This window comes from Tetrapisispora phaffii, chromosome 3 (genome assembly GCF_000236905.1).
Source record: "Tetrapisispora phaffii CBS 4417 chromosome 3, complete genome".
NCBI classification, from domain to species: Eukaryota; Fungi; Ascomycota; class Saccharomycetes; order Saccharomycetales; family Saccharomycetaceae; genus Tetrapisispora; species Tetrapisispora phaffii.
Genome location: NC_016522.1, coordinates 1,075,235 through 1,096,211, shown reverse-complemented (window position 1 = coordinate 1,096,211; position 20,977 = coordinate 1,075,235). Strand labels below are relative to the sequence as shown.

General features: G+C 33.5%; 6 protein-coding genes across 6 annotated transcripts; 4 read left to right on the top strand and 2 right to left on the bottom strand.

Annotated features, from left to right (window-relative positions):
* Positions 1 to 2,511: 2,511 nt before the first annotated feature.
* On the top strand, positions 2,512 to 3,390 carry TPHA0C05030 (uncharacterized protein; the record flags this gene model as incomplete). The annotated part of the gene is made up of 1 exon (XM_003685038.1): positions 2,512 to 3,390. The coding sequence occupies one exon, from the start codon at positions 2,512 to 2,514 to the stop codon at positions 3,388 to 3,390; it is 879 nt and encodes a 292-aa protein (XP_003685086.1).
* A 2,308-nt stretch (positions 3,391 to 5,698) lies between these two features.
* Positions 5,699 to 6,505, bottom strand: TPHA0C05025 (uncharacterized protein; the record flags this gene model as incomplete). Its single annotated transcript, XM_003685037.1, has 1 exon — positions 5,699 to 6,505. The coding sequence occupies one exon, from the start codon at positions 6,503 to 6,505 to the stop codon at positions 5,699 to 5,701; it is 807 nt and encodes a 268-aa protein (XP_003685085.1).
* A 1,655-nt stretch (positions 6,506 to 8,160) lies between these two features.
* OPT2 (Opt2p) lies at positions 8,161 to 10,851 on the bottom strand (the record flags this gene model as incomplete). The annotated part of the gene is made up of 1 exon (XM_003685036.1): positions 8,161 to 10,851. One exon carries the CDS (start codon positions 10,849 to 10,851, stop codon positions 8,161 to 8,163), a length of 2,691 nt encoding a protein of 896 aa, XP_003685084.1.
* A 3,104-nt stretch (positions 10,852 to 13,955) lies between these two features.
* On the top strand, positions 13,956 to 14,564 carry TPHA0C05010 (SRP1/TIP1 family protein; the record flags this gene model as incomplete). Its single annotated transcript, XM_003685035.1, has 1 exon — positions 13,956 to 14,564. The coding sequence occupies one exon, from the start codon at positions 13,956 to 13,958 to the stop codon at positions 14,562 to 14,564; it is 609 nt and encodes a 202-aa protein (XP_003685083.1).
* A 2,291-nt stretch (positions 14,565 to 16,855) lies between these two features.
* Positions 16,856 to 18,493, top strand: TPHA0C05000 (uncharacterized protein; the record flags this gene model as incomplete). Its single annotated transcript, XM_003685034.1, has 1 exon — positions 16,856 to 18,493. The coding sequence occupies one exon, from the start codon at positions 16,856 to 16,858 to the stop codon at positions 18,491 to 18,493; it is 1,638 nt and encodes a 545-aa protein (XP_003685082.1).
* A 747-nt stretch (positions 18,494 to 19,240) lies between these two features.
* Positions 19,241 to 20,962, top strand: TPHA0C04990 (uncharacterized protein; the record flags this gene model as incomplete). Its single annotated transcript, XM_003685033.1, has 1 exon — positions 19,241 to 20,962. The coding sequence occupies one exon, from the start codon at positions 19,241 to 19,243 to the stop codon at positions 20,960 to 20,962; it is 1,722 nt and encodes a 573-aa protein (XP_003685081.1).
* Positions 20,963 to 20,977: the final 15 nt, after the last annotated feature.

The following is a 20,977-nucleotide window of genomic DNA, read 5'->3' as shown; positions in this document are numbered from 1 at the left end:
AAGTGTACATTGTGGAAATACGAGTAATGCCTGAATTCATATTTTGGCATTGTAACCGCGTAAAACATTAACCTTACTACTTAAGTTATAGGTGAAAAGATATGGGTGTCATATAATTCTATAGAAATGTGTTAACAAAATTATATTTACTCACTCCAGGACATAAAGATAAATAGTCATGTATATCAATCATGACACATATATAATCTATATAGTGAATATAGACATAAGACAACCAATTACAACGCGACTAATTGTACAATTACTATTACAACAACACTACTAGTAGTATGTCTTCCCAGTACGCCCAATTAGTATCTCAACATAATCACAATCGTTCACATCGCTACCATGTTTGTGAACCTCAGCACATCCACCCATTGCCCCCATCCCCATCCACTCATCTATCACCATCCATCTACTACCTATCTAATGATCACCGTCACATTCATCACATCCATCCATCTATCATCCATCTATATAATCGATATATCTATATATCATACATCTATCATATTCATCACCTCCGTCTATCATCCGTCACTATTCATCATACCCAACCATCTATCAGATAGCAATCATCACCATCTATCATCCATTCATCTATCTAATCTATCATCTCTCCATCTATCAATCATCCATTACCCCCACTACCATCATCACATCTGCCACAATCACTCTCCGTCCACATCCTCTCACCCATCCTCTCACACCGCCCATCTCGCCTCCACTCCGCGCCCGAACTTGAAAAACTCAAAAACACGCCCATCGCAAAACCCCGCCTAACACCATCAACCGCTAACAATTCCGACGGTTACACCCCATATCTATATGGCCCTCCTTGCCCGCCCGTCACCACCCTCACCGTCGCAATCGCTGTCCACTCGGCTCTCCGTCTTTCTGCTTACCCGCCTTCCGTCACTTCTATCTCCCAACCATTAACACATCACATGATCAGACCCTCACCCCCCACGTCCCATCATCACCGCGCTAACTATTCGTCACAATGCTCAATCAGTTCTTGGACACACGTAACTGACAGCACAATTGCAGTAATCACAACCACTCACGTCGCTACCATGTTTGTGAACCTCAGCACCGTCCACCCATCGCCCCCATCCCCATCCCCATCTACTCATCTATCCATCCTCACATTCAATAATCACAACACACTCAACTCCCATGTCACTCCAAACCCATCACCTGCCATCCCACCATCATCTGCTCAACCATCTATCAACGTTCAACAGCTACTATCGTTACCCGCCTCATCACTCTATTAAACAACACTGCCCATACTGTGATAACTGAACGCTATATATGCTAATAGACAGTGTTATTGACCACAAATGCCACTTACACTTACTATTCTATACATTTGCATTATATATCATCCATCCATGATCTCATCTCTACCTCTCACAACTTCAAACGAATACTAGACTTCCTGCAATGAAGAATATCTAGATGCACTTATCAATACCATACAATGCCAAAATATATACATTTATGTTCCAATCGTCCGCATCATCAACTTCCTACATCATAATACATATAAGAGTACATATCCTGAACCAGAATTCTGTGAAATAGGTTATATCAATAACGTTGCTAGACATTATACAGTCGTATTCTATTATATACTGCACTGCTTGGTAATTAACCACAATCACTCTACTTTCATATGATCCAGAACACAATATCTGTGTATTAACTCTCCATATTTAATGTGACTCTTATTCTTGACAGTTATAATTAGTAATATAGATATATTACACAGGTGATTATCAATCATGCCAATTAATTCGATCTTTAATTAATAAACATCGTTTTACCACAAATCTATGACAATCAAGTTACCACAAATCTATGACAATCAGATCATCACAAATCCATAATTTAACATTTATCTACTGTCACCTGCCTTCCTCTCTTTCCTCTGTCAGCTTAACTCATTCCCCCTTCCTGTTCCCATATCACCACTTCTTCTCCTCACACGCCTCATTTCTTCTTCGCAAAATATTAAAAATAACATTATGCCTGCTGTTACCCGCGGTTAACCACGCGCACTCGCGCGATGTGAAACCTGAAAAAGAAGAAAACACTCCGTCAGCAGGAATACTCTTTGGCATCAGAACAACCGCTAAAAGCAGTAACCTACATTTATTGAAATAGCAAGTAGCAAGGTGTGTCTATATTAGCAACAATCCTCAGTATGTCAACTTATGTCTTCTCTTACTATTTAGAAGCTCCTTGAATGGCTACAATTGGCAGCTATTTACCACATTCCCCATATTCTGATGCCCAAGTGCCTGCTTTAATCAACCCCAGTTTGCTCTAACAGGAAGCAGAAATATATATGTTCTTGAAGTTCGTTTACCAAGCGGTATTTAAACAGTCGTGTAATTGGAATATTTATGTTCGTATTAGACTGATATTACTTGCCAGAATCTGATTTCATGCGCATTGACATTCAATGACTAAGTCCACAAATACCAGTGACAATATACTATGTTTATATGGAAGTCGAGAAAAAGAAAAACGGAAGCCAAGGACCCGCGTAAGTTTGATGTTTCTTATACTGTTATAAAATGTGAAGCAATTAATGAGCTTTATGAGAGTATTGTGATTGCAGGTGACGGAGATAGGTGGGACTCGCCCTTGAGAGAACAATTAAAAGCATTAGATCGTTTCACTAGGCCCAATGCGCCTGCATTACTTGCAATTGGAAACCATGATTCCAATACCTTGTACGTCACTTCACCCTTTGGAATGTCTAAATGTAAAAATAAGGTTTATGATAGAAATTATAAAACTAAGAAAATAGATTTTGAAAAACTCAACCAACAAATACAAGCTCGGTTTTTGGACCGGCCGTTAAGGAGAAAAACAAACACTCCAAAGAAAATGCTTGACAGGAGGTTTGCCGATGGTACAGATCATTTGGATCCTATTAAATCGGTGGAATATCTTCCTCTGTATCGGGACGATTATACCCCTATTATATTTCTCAAATGCAGTTATGAGAATGCCAAGCGGACCGCTAAACGCCTGGCAATTGCAAAGAAAGTATTGGATGATGCTATTTCTCTAAAGTTCTCTCCAAACATATTTTATTTGCATTTGGAATATCCTATTACATTTGCAATATGGAGAGCTAACGGTTTTATACATGCTCAACTGAAACTCTGCCGTGTACGAGATCCAAACATTTCTACTGCTATGTTTAAATATACGAGGGATCGCTATTTAGACGAGCTGGACTATAAATTACCAAATCATTGGGATCATCCGGAAGTTATATTAATAGAACCAATAGAACGTACGAAAGATGAAGGTCCACATGAGAGTATTGAAAAAGCTCCTTCATCCTATGATGCTCTTTTTTAGATGTATCCATCCAAGAAGATCAAGTACCATATAGATATTGATAACGTACACAGGCTCTAAATGAATAAATAAATATATATATATATTCCTAGTTTGTAGCAAATACGTCTTAATTTAAATTATTTTTGGCAAATAGTTATACATTTTCCGAGTTTATTCTAAAACTGCTGACATTTAAAGTCTGGCCTTCATCAAACTCAGGGTTTAGCATTAATAAATGTTGTGTGTTCAAGGCTTCTTCACTGTCAGTAATGTCATGAGAAACATCAGAATTGTGCTCCTTATCTTTCTCATTCGTTTCCCTCTTTTCAGATAGGAACCATAAGACAGAGATACAGAAACACAATGCTACTAAATTCAAAAACATATAACACAAAATAACACCAAAAATGAAAATGCAACAATTATCCTTGCCGAAGCACTCTTATTCTACATATCTTCAAAAAATTTGGAAATACGCATAGATGTGAATTCAACCAGCGGTATAGAAATTGCAACGAATAGAGTAACCCTAACCTGATATAACCATTTCAATCGCTCCTCAACTTTACTAAAGTAATTCTACATTTTATCCGCTTCTAATTGTGATAATTCAATCGAATGAAATATATACTACAGCAGCAATAAACAATATCTGGACTTTCCTCGAATACCCTTTTTCGTTCATTTACAAAATGCAAAATTGGCTGATTTCCAATTATCTGGGAATCGAGACATTTGAAATTACTTTTTAAAAACGACAGTTTTTTAATATGATTTAGATTTAAGGTATAAATTATATCAGTTTGTAGTTCTATGTGTTGAAATATGAGTAATACTTGAATTCAGATTTCAACATGAAGCATGAGGCATAAGCGGATATAGTCCGATATAAAGTATGACTCATCATGGATAGCTAGTTGAAGACAGGTATTGTACTCACAGAAATTGAATTAATGAAATCATATAAATAGGACATGATTTCATATTCTATATATTTATGTTTAGTCTAAACGTAATTTTATATAAATTATATAAAAAGAAAAGGATAAGCAATTACAACTAGACTAATTGTACCAATTACTATTACAACATCACTAATAGTATTATGTCTTCCCAGTACGCCTAGTTACTATCTTAACACTATATCTGCTTATGACTCATGCTTCATGTTGAAATCTGAATTCAAGTATTACTCATATTTCAACAATATCAATCCTGTCACAGCTATAATCTATATACTAAATACGGACATAAGACAAGCAATTACAACAACACTAATAGTAGTATGTCTTCCCAGTACCCCAAATACTATCTCAACAAATAGTTATATCTGCATATTATCTATCACTAATTGAATATATACTATTACAGTCAATAGTTATATTTCATACTCACATTATTATTTAATTTTACCTATATCTTCAACTAATTTTGACTTTGTGGAACTACATATTTACATATAAGATTAGTATTACCTAATATGAGGGTGCATTATGTATAAATAAGTATGTTTTGATACAATGTAATATTGATGTAATAAAGAGATTTGGCAGCACTGGAAGGACAGATGAATGAAATGCTTTGACATGGAGTGGTAATAGATTAAAGTGGTAAGTGAAATATAGAGCTAAGATGTGATACATATAATATATAATTATGATGTGATAAGTAGATCAGATAATTTTGATATGGTATATATAGTTTATAACTAATAAAAATAAATATATGACTCTAAATGGGAATGATATTTTGAGTATTTTCAAATGTCAGTTATTCCAATTATTCTTCCACCATATTTGATATTAGGCTATGAATAATAAAATATCACAAACATATCTTTTAGTTATCTATTTGTACTTTTATTAATCGTTGAACCTCCTGAGACATTAAATGAGTGAGCCTTTCAAAACATATAGAGACAAAAATCATATATTATATTTTCACTAATGGTCTATATATAAAATAGAGTAAACGTGTACTAGTACTTATACAGTATATATTGGTAATAATATATTTTTGATAAAAGGAAATCTTTAGGACAACAGGAGCAATCTTTTATACACCCATTTTGTGCTTGTAATCACATGAGTTGATGCAAATATTAATAATCATATCATTTCTCACAGAAGAAAACTCCACAAAGTAACATAGGTCATAACATTTTCAATGTCCTGTATCGCAAGATAACCAGGTTACAGTTTCAGTTTCCTCTGCATAGAACATACGCAGAGATAGTTGCCAATCTTGATCTTTTCCGTTTTCTTCAAAAGTATATAATTTTAAAAAATCTGTTTGCCAACTTTCAGTCTCATCCTTTGTAATTATTTCACGATTTGAGCCTGTAATTCCTTGCTGCTCTTAACTCCTCCCCCTTGTTTTGGTTAGCACAATAATCGGTACCAAAATATCCCTCATAAAGAGGATATACCTTCGCCGCTGTTCTTTTACTGATATTTAAAGAATCTGTAGACGATCCAAGTAATAATGTCCCACAAGTTGAATTTTTTGGTCTTATAATGACGTCATAATGGTATCCAAAGGTGGTATTGTGTACTTGCAAAACAATGTCACCGTTTCCTTTACTATTTCTTGTTTCTAATCTTGAATTATTGTTGTCAACTAACACACCGCCATTCCCAATGAATGTAGAAGCTATTCCATCATGTATGCTACCCAGGCTATTAGTACGATTGCTAGAGATAAAACGGTCTCTTATTAAAGTAACCATCAGAAAGTCACCATTAGGTCCCAATCCACTATGCCAACCCATTGTTCCTATAATAACATTTTGAATAGCACCTCTGACTAAATCGAAAATTCCGTCCTCACAATCAGTGTTTGCAGGATCCTCATGTTTGGCTTTGCAAGCGTCACGGGTATCCTGCATCCGTTGAATCCATCTAATTGGCCCTCCATCAGAAGACAAGAAAAAACCTGACCATCCTACTTTACATAAAAATGGATCATTAACATCAAAATGCTGATATAGCAATGATGTAGCAATGAAAGGAATTTGTTCATAATATGGAAATGATCCTGAAACACATACCAAAAGTGTCACTGAAATCCAAAAATATAATTCAACTTCATATTGATGGTTCTCACTGTTTTTTCTTATTTTTTTATCATTCATCAATTGGAGTACCGAGAAATAACATACGAAATTTTATTAATATCCGGCGGTTTATATAGTACGATATTGTAAACAATTTGTATAATATTTTGAACAACTTTTTATTGAACATCAAATAAATATGCAAAATTGGTACAACAATGATTGTCTCCAGTAACAATGCAGTCGTTGTCCTGTAACTGGATAAGTTAGTGTATCAATTTGAGTTAAGAAATTAAGTAACTATTCACAAGGTTTCCTTAAAGGCTACGGAGAACCCTGCATATTGCGCACCGCTAAATGCAATTGGAAATAAAACATCTCATATCTTCGTACTGTGAGTATTTCAAGCTCAGTTTTCTCGCCTAGCAACACCGCATTGTTCTATATATGTATATATAGTCACTGGAAGCTCAGAACAGTTCGCAGCAAAATATTCTTGTTGCTATGAATTTCAACCGTTGTCCATAGATTTCTGGGCGTATTTTATTGGCAGCTTCGAAATTTGAAAATTTCAAATTTCTTCTTCCCTCTGCGCGGCAACGAAAGACAATATGCACCAAAATAGAGCGGCAGAACAGTTATGCTTCAATATGCAGATGATGAAAAGTTTGCAACCAAGGAAACTGTTAAGTTGCAATTGGATAGGTTGAATTGGAAAAGTTTGTTCTAATCTTCACTCCTGAGATAAGGATTTAGTCGTCGAATAACTTTATTAATGTTTAAAGATGTGTTGTTTTGGATATAAACATTGTTGAAAATATTTATATCTTGCCTAATTTTATTTAGTGTTTGGCCATATAGGATAACACATACTTGAATTAGGAAAGAGCAAATATCACATTCGTGATAGTTTGTTATTCGTATAACTGAAATAGGCGACGTCACAATCCAAGTTGGTAATTAAAATCACTCGATATATTTAACGTGTCTTTCGAAGATAGAATCGTTTCGTGATCGTGGCAGAAATCATTGGTATAAATACCAGGGTTTTTCCAACCGTGTAAGATAATTCAAACTGTCTTAATCTAACTTGTATAATAATTATTATATTTATATATTATTAATTTATATAGATCCCACGGAGAAATTATAATTAATTACTGACTCTTAACAATGAATAATCAAATAAAATCTAATAAACAACAATTTTCAAATCATTGCTCTAATCTCAATTCGTAATTTAATGTTTACCTTACTGTCACCAAATTTCTCTTTTTGCGTCTTATTGCACGTTGGGAGAAATATGTTGTTTAAATATTTAAAATACAATATATCATACCTAATAGTTACCCGTAGTCACATTACAGACGTGCTCGCGCAGTTTAATCCTTGAAAAAAAAGAAAACCGTTATCTCTCACTAGTCCATGCCATTCAGATCTCATTTATTATTAGATGCCAGTCGTTTTACATAGATCCCTACAGAGAAATTTTAACAAATACAGTGTCATAAAGGTAATCAATGTAAATGACACTCTTCAACAGAATACAATGATGATTAACTATAATAATCTCAAATTTAATAATGATAGTATGTGCATAAAAAGAAATAATAATTATTTATTGTTATTGAACTTAAATTAATTTAAGATAATCGCCATGCCTATTTTGTTAACTATAATGCATGTTTGTTAATGGATAAAAATTAAGAACTTAATCTAAGATTATGAACTAATTACGGTAGATGACCAAGTTCTGGTCCAAAATAACCTCTTGGTAATGCTGACACGTTTCGTAATGGTATTGTATTTGCATCAACACCATTGTATGGAACGTTGTTTCCCCACCAACTCAATTCTGTGTCCTTAAATTGCACTGCAAAAAAGATAATTATTGCAGATAGAACTAAACCAGATGTGAATCCAGAATCTAAAATATAATTATATTTTGACCATAAACGTAAATGATTCCTTTTCATATAATATTGGGAAAACCAGTTTACTACTATGCCTGGGATGAAATACATTAGACCATAAGGAGGTGATAAATTACTCATCCCACCAACAAATAAGACTGGATTAAACCAATTAGGATAATATTTAGAGCCAAATCTCCTCCAGATCCCGAAAAATAAGCCGATAAGAGCTCCAATTAACCAACACCATCTTAAGATTGGATATACTTCATTGAAAATTTTTTTTGGTCCTAATGCTCCCCAAACAACAGAGGCATTATAATAGGTTTGCGCATCCGGACATGTAAATTTTGCAGACTGGGTCCTTGTACAGAAACCCTTAATATTTGAGATAGACCAATTTAACACACCAAGGTTAACAAAAATTTGAATAAAAACCATAATTAATTGCCCTCTAAATAATGCAACCGGTGGAATCTTAGAGTAATGACCCATCTTTAAATTTGATACATAATTATCAGCCTGCCCATCAATATTATAGCCAAAAGCTTTTACTAACATTAATGCAAGAGGGTTACCTGGCAACGCATAACCAATTATCATTTCAATTAAAAGATTTAACCCAAAACTAAACCCAGTCGTAGCCTCTAAGATTGTTAATGGGATCAAGAAAGCAAAATTAAACCCAATAGAAACAAATAAGGCCCATATTGGAGTATTCGTTTGATATTTTTCACAAACACAAATAGCAACAATTATCGAACAGATTAATATTATGAAGTACCACCAATCGGGAACCTCGGCATAGTTTTTCATCATATTAGAATGAGCATCATCATAACTATCCATGGCTGAATATTGTTTCGAGAAAGTTTTTTTCCATTGATTCCAAGATCTAAAAGACCAAAGACTATTGATCCATAGACCAAATGCTCCAGACAAAAGTTCCCAATCTGTGATAAATGAGTATACGATTAACAATGGGTAAAGTGCAATAAAAGAGCCATAAGCAACTAAGTTTCCTGCTGTGTAATACGGAGCAGAATACTCTTGATACTTCTTTTCATCAATTTTAAAATCAGAATTTAGGATATTTGTTATTTCGTATACTGTAGCTTTATTTGTGAATAACGGATTAGTAAACATTGGCAAATATTGACAGTCCTTGTAATTTGTGAAATAAACTGCAATGATTACTAGTGCTGCAAAAAAGGCACCACAAAATTGAGTCATATTGGAATAAAATGGTATTATTAGAGGGGAAACGTTTGATACGACATTCCAGTCAAAGGAAGGGAATGGATTAAATCCTAGCCCAGAAACGCCTCCGGTTATTAAAGCAAGTTTAAGATTTTGAGGTGATATCCATGTCATCCAATTGAATGTGTTTAAAATATTAATAATATAAGTTGGAAACCAATTATAGATAAACATGGCTGAGAAAGTGATAAAAAAAAACTTATATCTACTCATTCCATTCCCTTTATCCTGTTTATTATCCAACAATGCCTTGTTTAATGCCAATGTTGTCATAACTGTAGGCCATAAAGCTCTGGGGTTGTAAACTACATACCGCCTTAGGATACCAGCAAATCCAAATCCTAAGAATTGTACACTTAAAGACAACCAAAACTGATAGCCGAAAGGGACATCTTCTTTGTAATAAACCTTTTGTGTTAGAATATTATAATGTGTATAAAAAGTGCCTGAGCAGATAGCAAATAGTAAAGTTGCAAACATTTGTTCCTTTGCGGTCCAAGGTTTATCAATATTTATTGCATATTTTCTTCCTTTAACGCTAATGCCCCAGCAAGGTATATACCTTTCCCAAGCTTTACCAAAAAAGTATAAAAACATTTGAATCACAGAAGTATTTACACTAATAGTGACAACTCTGTGTGAAAAAAACTCATTAAAACCAGATCCAACAATGGCACATAGTAATGCCAAAAAATATGATCTGAATGTTTCAACTGGAATATTAGGGTCATCTGTTGCTTCGACAACTGCTCTAACCTCTTTATAAGGTGAATGAAATTTTATCATAGCAGCTAAAGTTCTCAATTCGAAAATTTCAATTTCATTAAATTGACTAATATCTTCCGCTTTTCCAAACTTTTGAAGTTCCTCATATTCTAATTCAGGTATATTAGGATCGCCTTCGAACTCAACAGCAGCTTTCTTAAGAATATCAAATCCCTCTTCTGGTGATAGGGTACGAACTTTTGAGACGATATATTTTACTGATTCGGGAACGTCTGTTAAATTCTCATAATCTAGATATCCCATTTTTTCTAAAACATTTTCTAATTCAATCTCATACAATGATTCATCTTCGGTATCATACATACCCTCGACAGCAATGTTCGTGCTAGTCTTATTTTTATTTATGCTTCCCATTTCGTTAAAGCTATCGGAACTGACCTCAACCAGCTTTCCTGGCTGTTCTGCTCTACCCTCATTGCCAAGTTCTTTTTCTTCTATATTGGTTTCTAATTTTTTGTCATCCATACTTTGCTTTATTTTTATCTTATAAATGACTAAAATAAGATTTGTTAAGGTTGGTTTTTATATAATACGATAATCTTTGCCCTCTTGATATTATTCTTAAAATCGAAAATTAAAGAAAAACTTTGGGACAATATATCCTGGTTCCTTTTCTCCACTTTCATATTTTGATGAGATTTATATACAAATCAAAATAAAATTCTTATCTTTAAAATTTCTAATTAAACAGTGAAAAGTATGATTACAATTGGGAATAAATGTCGCCGTCACTGTCAAACACTGTTATCTATACTTTTTAAAACCATCTTTCATCAGTGAACTGCAAACTATAGATGCGAATGAAGAAAGAAGGCTTCATTATCGCCTGGTTATTGAGGATATCTTGCATTGTTGCTTCTTTAACTTGGATAAAAATATCTAGCTCTCAGAAAGTCTCCATAAAGTATCGACGAGGCCTTGTAAGATCCTATATCGATATCACTATCAATCTTGGAATTAATAAATATTCGATAACATTGATAACATAGTAGATATTGCCCGTATCAGCTGAACAGCAACCAATGAACACGTATCTACATATTAAAAGCAACTTTGTTATGGAAACTATACCGGATCTGCTCAGAAGTTATCTAATTCCAATAAGTTATCCGAGGTACTGATTATCTAATTCTAATAATATGTCAAGTATCCGTCCTTAAGCTATTAACGCACCTGATTATCTAACAGCCATTGGTATTTCTCGTCCCTGTATCAATTTCTCACTAATGCAAAATTTCCAACACAGTTTTAGTGTTGGAGTAAAGATAGTCATTTGGAAAATGCAACCATTTTAATTAAATCTCTATACAAAATCTAATCAATTTCAGATTAGATATATTTAATAAGGAGCAAGACCGTTAGAAAAAAAAAAAAATAAACGAAAAAGGAAAATGGAGCCAAATTTTAGAGAAACTACTTCACAAAATGATAAGGACATGTTAAACATGAGGTGGTTCTTCTCCGATAGCTGATAACTTAATAAGCAACCAAATTTTGATATCAGATGTCAGATAGGTCAATTCTAATTATTTCAATAGCCTCATTACTTTTGGAGTAATATAATAATACCAAAATAATTTTGTAGTTTCCATATCAAGCTATTTTTTTTATTGTGAACAGATGATAGCCTTACTCTATATATTGATACTAAATATCGAAACAGCATGCTTTTTTGTTCTCTATTTTGTAAAAATTATATTGATTAAACATGCTGCTAAGTTTATAAGGGCGGTGAACTTATCTATCCAAACTGAAATTAATAGATTTGAATAAATGTGCATGATCAAAATAGACAAATAATTATATTCTTGAATATTTTAAATCTAAACCGACGCTACCTTAAAGAACGTCTTCTGTTGTAAGTCATTGTTAAAGACGTTCAAATAGATAGTCTGTAAAAATAATTTCTGTTATTTCTGTTATCTTTAATATATTTTGAAAATCAACAACAAGTTTGCAATAAGAAGTTTTTGTTTTTTCACCTAACAGATATATTACGAAGTATAATAGATCTAGAAATTTTTGGGAGTTTGTGACAACAAAGATCCAATAATCAATCATATTTAGGTGCGAGGACTGTAGTTAAAAAATCAATCTCTTTAAAAATTATAGAGAATAAACAGTAGTTTAATAGCAAAAAAGTGAAGTCGATATTGATAATTTTCGTTATTTGCAGATTAGAACAATAGCTGAATATGTAGCTACATAAGTGAACTACATGAATTGAGATAAATCTAGAATATTCAAATTCCCTATAAAAACAGAGCAAGTACAAACATATCTACCATTGTCATAAAGGAATATATAGTAATCAAAATATCTAAAAGTTATGTAGCATAAACTGAATCAGCTTTAAAGATTACAAAAGTAAAATGATTCACGAGATTTATAATTGTGGAGAACCATAACATAAAATGCAATTGCTTTATGTCGTAAGTGTGCAAAAATACCCTAACCTGAAACATCAAATACGAACATGCATAACGAAAGTTTGCTTATCTTTAGCGAACAAAACAGTTCACAAGATAGTTGTTTCTATCCCTGATGGGGTAGAACTTATCTTAACAGGAAACGTTCAAGCAATAGAGTGGAATAATGGAACAATTTCAACTTAATTTGATTTATTCGTTAGCCAAAACTCAATGCTATGCCTTCCATTTTTACAGGACTGCATACTGATCTAGCCAAAATTAGAACTCTCTGTCGTTTACAACCCAAAATATGTAAAAATTTTCATTAAACCAGCGTTCGTTTCGAGGTTTCTATAACGAAAATACTGTTGTGAAACGAAGTTTTCTAACCGAGATCTCACATTGGATCTCGTTCCTGCGCTTTTGAAAAAAAAAAAAAGAAGCCAAAAAAAGAAAATAAACGGTATTTGTATTTTTGCACCTATTAATTGATGGTAGGAGGAGAAAGTGATGCAGAGAACTTTCTCAATTGTGAACGTATATCTTTTAACCTAAACGATTTAAAGTCAGTTACGATTGAATACAACATTTGGCAAAAAGTTTGGTTACTCTTATGAGGCGGTACATTCAATGGTAATAGGTCCAACGGTGGTGGTACTGGTAAGTTCCTGCTGGACGCATACGACCTGCTTTGCTTTACTTCTATTATCGATGTAAACGTTCGTTTGTCTCATCTACATACCTTGCTTGCATTTTGAAAGATAATTATTTTACTAAGTGTATTATTGTGCTACATTTTATTCCTTTTCAGGTTAGGATACTGTTTTCTAGCTAGAATATTACATATTATGCTATTCTCTTTCGTTTCAGTGATGCTAGTTGCACAAATTTAGACAATATAAATCGTTAAAGGAACTTAAATTCGATTGTGTTACTAGTCCTTATCTAAGGTTCGTATACAGGTTACTAGAAGGCGGCCATCGTCGAAGTTGTTATTAAGAAAAACGTTCATGAAGAAATTTCAAGTTTCAAAATGTATATAAAGAGGCTTCTTTCTTCATTTCAATAATTGTTACTGCTGCTTCATACTTCAGCTTGGTTAATATTGTATGATTTCCCTATAAAATAACAGAACAATAATATATAATCAATAGAAAAATGGCTTTAATTAAATACGGTGCTTTATTTGCTGCTGCTGCTGCTGTTGCCTCTGCCGCTTCTGACAGAGAAATTGCCAATGTTGAATTAGGTGTTTACTTATCAGACATTGGTGCTAACATGAAGGATTACTTATCCATGGCTAAGGTCAGTCCAGATGTTGCTATCCCACCAGCTATGTTATCTATCTACGCTGAACAAATGACTGCTACTGATGACTCCTACACCAGTTGGTTCAACTCCATTGATCCAACTGAAGTTAACTACATGGTCACTGGTGTCCCATGGTACTCTTCCAGATTATCCACTGCTATCGCTGCTGCCTTAGCCAGTGCTGGTATCAACACTGCCGCTGCTTCTTCCTCAGCTGCTGCTTCCTCCTCAGCTGCTGCTTCTTCCTCAGCTGCTGCTTCCTCCTCTGCTGCTGCTTCCTCCTCTGCTGCCGCTTCTACCACTTCTGCCGCTTCCTCCTCAGCTTCCGTTGCTGCCGCCAGCTCTTCCGCTTCTTCTACTTCCCACACTGTTGCTGAACAATCTGACAATGGTGCCAACAGAGCCTTTGTTGGTCTAGGTGCTGGTGTCTTAGCTGCCGGTGCTTTATTGTTATAGATTGACATTGAAATATACAATTGCTTCATGTCTACAGAAATGCCAAGGTCTTCTCTTTGTCATAACAGTACCTTTTAAAAGATAGAATTTATAGACTAGGTAACATCTTTTTACATAAACGATATAAAATAATAAGATAATTTATTAGTAACTGCATCCTCATAATGATTTTTAAAATCTTATGAACAGAAATACTCGTAGCTCTGTTCATAAGAAGAACATTATTTAAAAAACATTGTAATAAAATGATGATAACATGTAAAATGACATTGAAACGACATGACTAAATAATTAAATATATGGTCTTGTACAAAAAAACGCACTAATTCATTCAAGAGACACTATTGTCTATATATCAAAATAATGTCACAGCGCGATACATAATAATAAATCATGTGACGCCGAATTGCCCGAGTGAAATGCGAACTCGGAAAAGGTCATGAACATCCCCGCTTTAACAAGAAATTGCGTTTTTCCTTAACAGTTCGAAATCATTTGAGAGCGACAGCCGTTTGAATTGTATCGTCGAAAAGTTTCTACGAGCCAATTACTGGCGGTGTTATATTCTGGAAGGACTAATCGATAACCTAGGTAACTCTCGAGACTAACTCAGCCATGAAGGTAGAAGTTATAACACCGACAACCCTTGGGTGATGCTGAACAATACTGCAACAAGAAAAACAAAGGTAAAAGGTTGAACTAATAACAGTGTCCAAGTGTTTCAAATGAGAGAAAGAGAGTATTTCAAGAAGCTAATGATGTGTACGATGATGATACTATGGATGCATTTTCTGACCCACAATTTTTAACCCGCTTTTCTCAACCCAAAAAGGTAATCTAGCTAGGTTCAATAGCAATGGTCAGAGACATAAGAATGAGTATTAGAGGAAATAATGTAGTCTAGAATGTTTTCAAAGAGATAAACTGAAAAACACAAGAGTACATTGGCTGAAATGATTGGAAACTTTTAGTGATAAACCGTGGAACCAGTTGCCTCTAAGGAGAAAGGATTGTTGTTACCGCACGATTGACTTTGATGTCTCATATAACTTGTCAATCGAAGCTCTGCAGAAGGGGCCGAGCACTCTGGCTGGGCTTAATAAGCATCTTATATCTCCAGAGCCAACCAAAAACAGTGGGGCAAAGCACGAAATGGCATCTATTGGATGATGTTGAAACTTTCCTGTATTCCTACTGCGTTTCTTTTTTTCACCCACATTTTTCCCCAATTGTGTATTACCTGGCGTTCTCGAGGCAACAGCAACGTCATTGTCACTGGAACAGCATGTTATACATTTTGCTGGCCAGTATGTAGCAAGATTTCTAAACATGACTGTTATAATTCAACTCTTACGAACTTGTCTTTATCTATCTTTGTTGGGTGACCAGTTGTGCTTTCTTTGTAGTGGAATTTTTTAACTGAGACCCCCCGTCACGAAACAGGTTGTAAGAAGCATACAAACCAAAAATCAACCCACACGCGCACAGAATAAGACATTGTTCTTTATTATTTCTATTACCTCTTATTGTTCTAATGTTGAAGCACTCCATCTCTGGAAGCATTTTCAGCCTTTCGCAACACGAAAAGGCTTGGAAAACTTATTATTCCTTCAAAAACCTCTTACTCCTTTGTCGTGGAAGAAGCATACGTTTCTCCAAAGTTTCTATCTATGGAACCAATTGTTTATTATGATTTTAAGTTACAATATTCACATCTTTTATTATGTGTTTTGTTCAACTTCAGTAAAACGTATTGAGATATTTGACGTTTTTTGCGGGGAACTTGATTATCTAATTACGATTTTATGCATCTTACTCTATATTGACACTTCGCTTGTTGGAAACCGATACTATTTTTTACAGTTTCTTGAAATTGTAAGAGCTATTTGAGTGTATTTTAAAGGTCAATTAAGCCATTAATTTTGAATTGAAAACATTTACTACTAGTGAGAGGAGTAGTGACTTTAAAAGTAAAATCCTTGTATCTCACTTGCTTATTTTTACTAATCCGAGAAGTGGAATTGATGTTTAACTACTATTCCAAACTTAAAACTGAAGTTTGTTACTAGAATGGCATGCGTCATCAATGTTAGTATCTTTGGTAAGGTTTGAAAATGTATTTTAAGGCCAGATAAAAAATTATATATAAAGAGCCTTAGTTACTTGCAATTAGGCAATGTCTATTCATATTTATAATTGTATCTTTATTATAGTTATCTTTCAAGATTAATAGATATATATCAAGATAAAAAGAATTATCGAAAAAATCATCAAATTATAACATTAAAAATATGGATGTCTCAGATAATAACAAAAAACAGCCTGAGGTAACGTATGTGGAAAACGTAGATGACGTCACGTCAAAAAGTTGGGATAATAAGACAGACATAGAGTTGAAGGCAACATATGCCTCTTCCGAGAATAACGAATCCTTGACAGATGAAGAGAGAAAGGGCACTATAGTAGAGCAATCAATTTTTATTACCAAAGAAGATATCCCTGAATCGTTGAAAGATTTCACAACTGAAGAATTAGAAGAATTGTCTAAGAAAACACGTTTGAAAATGGATCTTAGGATCCTAATCATGGTGTGTTGGATTTATATCTGTAACTATTTGGATAGAACCAATATTGCTTCTGCAAGATTGGGTGGTTTAGAAGAAGATTTAAATTTGACAAGTACACAATATCAAACCGTCTTGTCTGTTCTATTCGTCGGTTACATCACAATGCAAATTCCATCAAATATTATATTAAATCGTTTGGGAAAGCCATCTCTTTTCATTACAATTATTATGACAGTCTGGGGTATTATTTCAACTTGCACAGGTGCAGTTCAAAGTTATGGTGGTTTACTTGTCATTAGAATATTATTAGGTTTTGTAGAGTCTGGATTTTTTGGTTGCTGCTTATATTATTTATCTTGTTGGTATACCAAGAAAGAATTAGCATTAAGAAACTCAATTCTATACTCTGGTTCATTGATTAGTGGTGCTTTCTCAGGTCTAATTTCTGCTGGTATTATTGAAGGTATGGATGGTGTTGCGGGTTTAAGAGCATGGCGTTGGTGTTTCATCATCGAAGGTGCTATCACTGTTGCCACTGTTCCATTTGCTTATATGATTTTACCAGATAATCCATCCAACACAAAATTTTTATCACAAGAAGAAAAAGATCTTATTATGTGGAAATTGAAGATGGATGTTGGTGACTCTGACAGTGACGATGCTGTTCTTGGTGGCTCTAAAAATTCTTTCAAATTCGCATTAAAATTAGCTTTCAAAGATAAGAAAGTATGGTTGATTACTGGTTGTATTTCCTTTTTAGTTGCTGCAGCTGGTGTTACAAATTTTTTCCCTTCGGTTGTCTCAACATTAGGTTTTGAAAGAATTATTACCTTATGTTTAACTGCTCCACCTTACTGTATTGCAGTTGTGACAACATTTATATGGGCTAGTCACTCTGATCGTACTGGAGAAAGATTCTGGCATGTTGTTTTACCTCTTTTTGTTGCATTAATTGCTTTTATCATTGCAGTTTCGACTTTAAATACAGGTGCTCGTTATTTCGCAATGTGTTTAATGCCATCTGGTTTATATTGTTCATACACAATTATCATCTCCTGGATCTCATTAATTGTACCAAGACCACCATTAAAGAGGGCTATTGCTATTTCGATTATGAATTGTTTGGCAAATTCAACTTCCATCTGGAATGCTTACTTATACCCTGAGAGCAATGCTCCACGCTATACAATTGCCATGTCCTGTAACATCGCATTTATTTTCTTATCCATGTTTTTTGCTTTCCTATTAAGATTCTATTTGATTTCCTTAAACAAGAAGATAGAAAATAATACAATGGACTGGTTCAGTGAATTTGGTAACGATGGTTCCCATATAAAGAAAACTTACAGATACATGTACTAGATTTCATGTACCATTTGCCAGTCAATTTTTGATGCATTTGATTTTAAAAAATAAAACAATCCATCAAATGCACGCTTGATATAGTTGTATTAATTAATTATATTTTAAGTAACTATTTCTTTTTATGATCTTTATGAATTATATTATTATATCTCTCATGTAATCATTTTTATTCCTTTATATTGATTTGTCTCTGATATGAAGTATGGTTCATTGAAAAGTACCCTTAACAGATTTTGCTTTCATTTGATTGAGTGTAAACCTTATCGTCTAGGAAAATAAAAATTTGTTCTACAACTATCATCAGGATTTATTCAAAGTTTAGAGTTGAACCTGATAGTACCATTTCCCTCTATCTTTATATAATATTTAACCAACTAAACTTGCCTTATATAAACTTTATTCATCAAAAAAAAAAAAGTATTATTTGAGATGTCTATGGTATTTTTCAAATATTAATTATGATACTTTGAAACTGGAATTGTGAAAATCTGAAAAATGTAAAATATTAATTAAATACACTTTGATTAATTAAAAATCACATTGCATATTTACTTAGTTTAAGTAAATTATCAATTGAGATTTCATTTAAATTGTATGTAAGATTATTTATATAATTTTCCGATTCATTATTGTTTATCCATTCTGACATTATTCTTTATGAAATCTTAAGAAGGAGACTACTTAAAAATAATATAACATAATATCCCGAGGATAAGTGAGTGTAATAACAACCTAACATACCCAATGATTAAGCAAACAGATACCGTTTTAAGCTCATTTAATTTTACTAGCCAATCTAATCATACTAGTTCTAAGATCAGAAACTTCTATAAAGTTAAAAATGCATGTATAAAGTTGAAAGAAGCTATCGATTGCATTTATGAACTGGGTTGTACGGAGGATGACTTAAAAGTTTTGTTTAACAGTAACGATGAAATGGATAATATAATTGCCTCTAGCTCCACTATGAATATTACCTCTGAAATACATAAAGTGAGGCCAAAAATGGATTTTGTTACTTTATTTGATAATTTTGAATTTAACGAAAAAAAATCTGAATTAGATAGATATATCAACTACCCAGTGGTCTATGACGAACAACTAGATAATTTAGCGTTTATTCACAAAAGTATTCCCAACATGAATAACAATTTGGATATTACAAGCCAAAAGGTATTATCTAACGAAAGATTGGAATTTTTAGGTGATAGTTGGCTCGGTTCCATTGTGGCGTATATTGTATATAACAAATATCCGAATGCTGATGAAGGTTTACTTACAAACATTAAAGCAGCTATTGTCAGTAATCAAAATTTATATGAATGGAGTCTTAGATTAAATTTTGATGCCAGATTAAACAGTAATATTTCAAAGTCTACTAAGCTAGTAAAAGGTAAATCGAACAAAAGATATGCCGATTGTGTCGAAGCCTATATTGGTGCATTGGTGGTGGATAGATTCAATACCGAATTTTTAGATGTCAAAGAATGGATTGAAGAGTTAGCACATGAACAACTGGAGGCATTTAAATCTGAAAGTAACAAAATTCCAATCAACAAAAATGCAAAATATGAATTAGCAAGTCTTTTACAAGTTAACAAATTAGGTGCAAGTCTTAACTACAAAAGACTAAACAATTCTTCACCATTCAAAATCGAGGTAAGGTTAGGTGACATGGCTCTAGCAACTGCTGAAGGACAAAACGTCAAAGAAGGTGAACAAAGAGCCGCAATGAAAGTTTTAGCTGATAACAAACTTTTATTGAAATATTCTGTTTATGATTTTGTAGACAATCCCAATTATAATACTATTAATGATTCAAATATTCCTGTTATTTCAAAACCTCAGGGAACTCGATACATGGAAGACGTGGAAGCAGCAAATGATGAGTCAGAAGAGTTGATGGATAGTTCGAGTAGCAAAATTGATATAAAACAAGTTAGCAACCATCAATTAACCGATATTAAGCAAATAACAGAACAAATAAAATCGGAAATTGGTCCACTCATCACTAAAGTAGTTATAGAAGCGTTACAAAACGGAACTGTTGATACCAGTTGTTTTAATCCCAAAAAAGAGATACCAGAACAATCGAATAGAGTGGAAGAACCACATAAGTTAGAATATGGTAAGACTAGTCATGGTTCAAGAAAACCAGAAAATACAGTAGGTAAAAATCAAAAAGAAAAACTTAAATTTGAGACAGTACCAAAAACCTGTGATATTAAAGCAAAGGAAAAATTATATTGTATGCTTTCAAGAGAGCATGTTTTCCCTACCTATGTTACAGAACAGCGGACACTAGATACCTTTTCTTCCAAATGCATTATACAAGGAAGTGGGAAAGTTTTAGGTGAAGGCATTGGACGTAGCAAAAAAATTTCAGAACACAGATCAGCTTCAGATGCATTAAATGGTTCTGCTTTAAAGAAGTTTATGCAAGAGATTAAAAAATATAAATCATGAATATAATTATTTCAC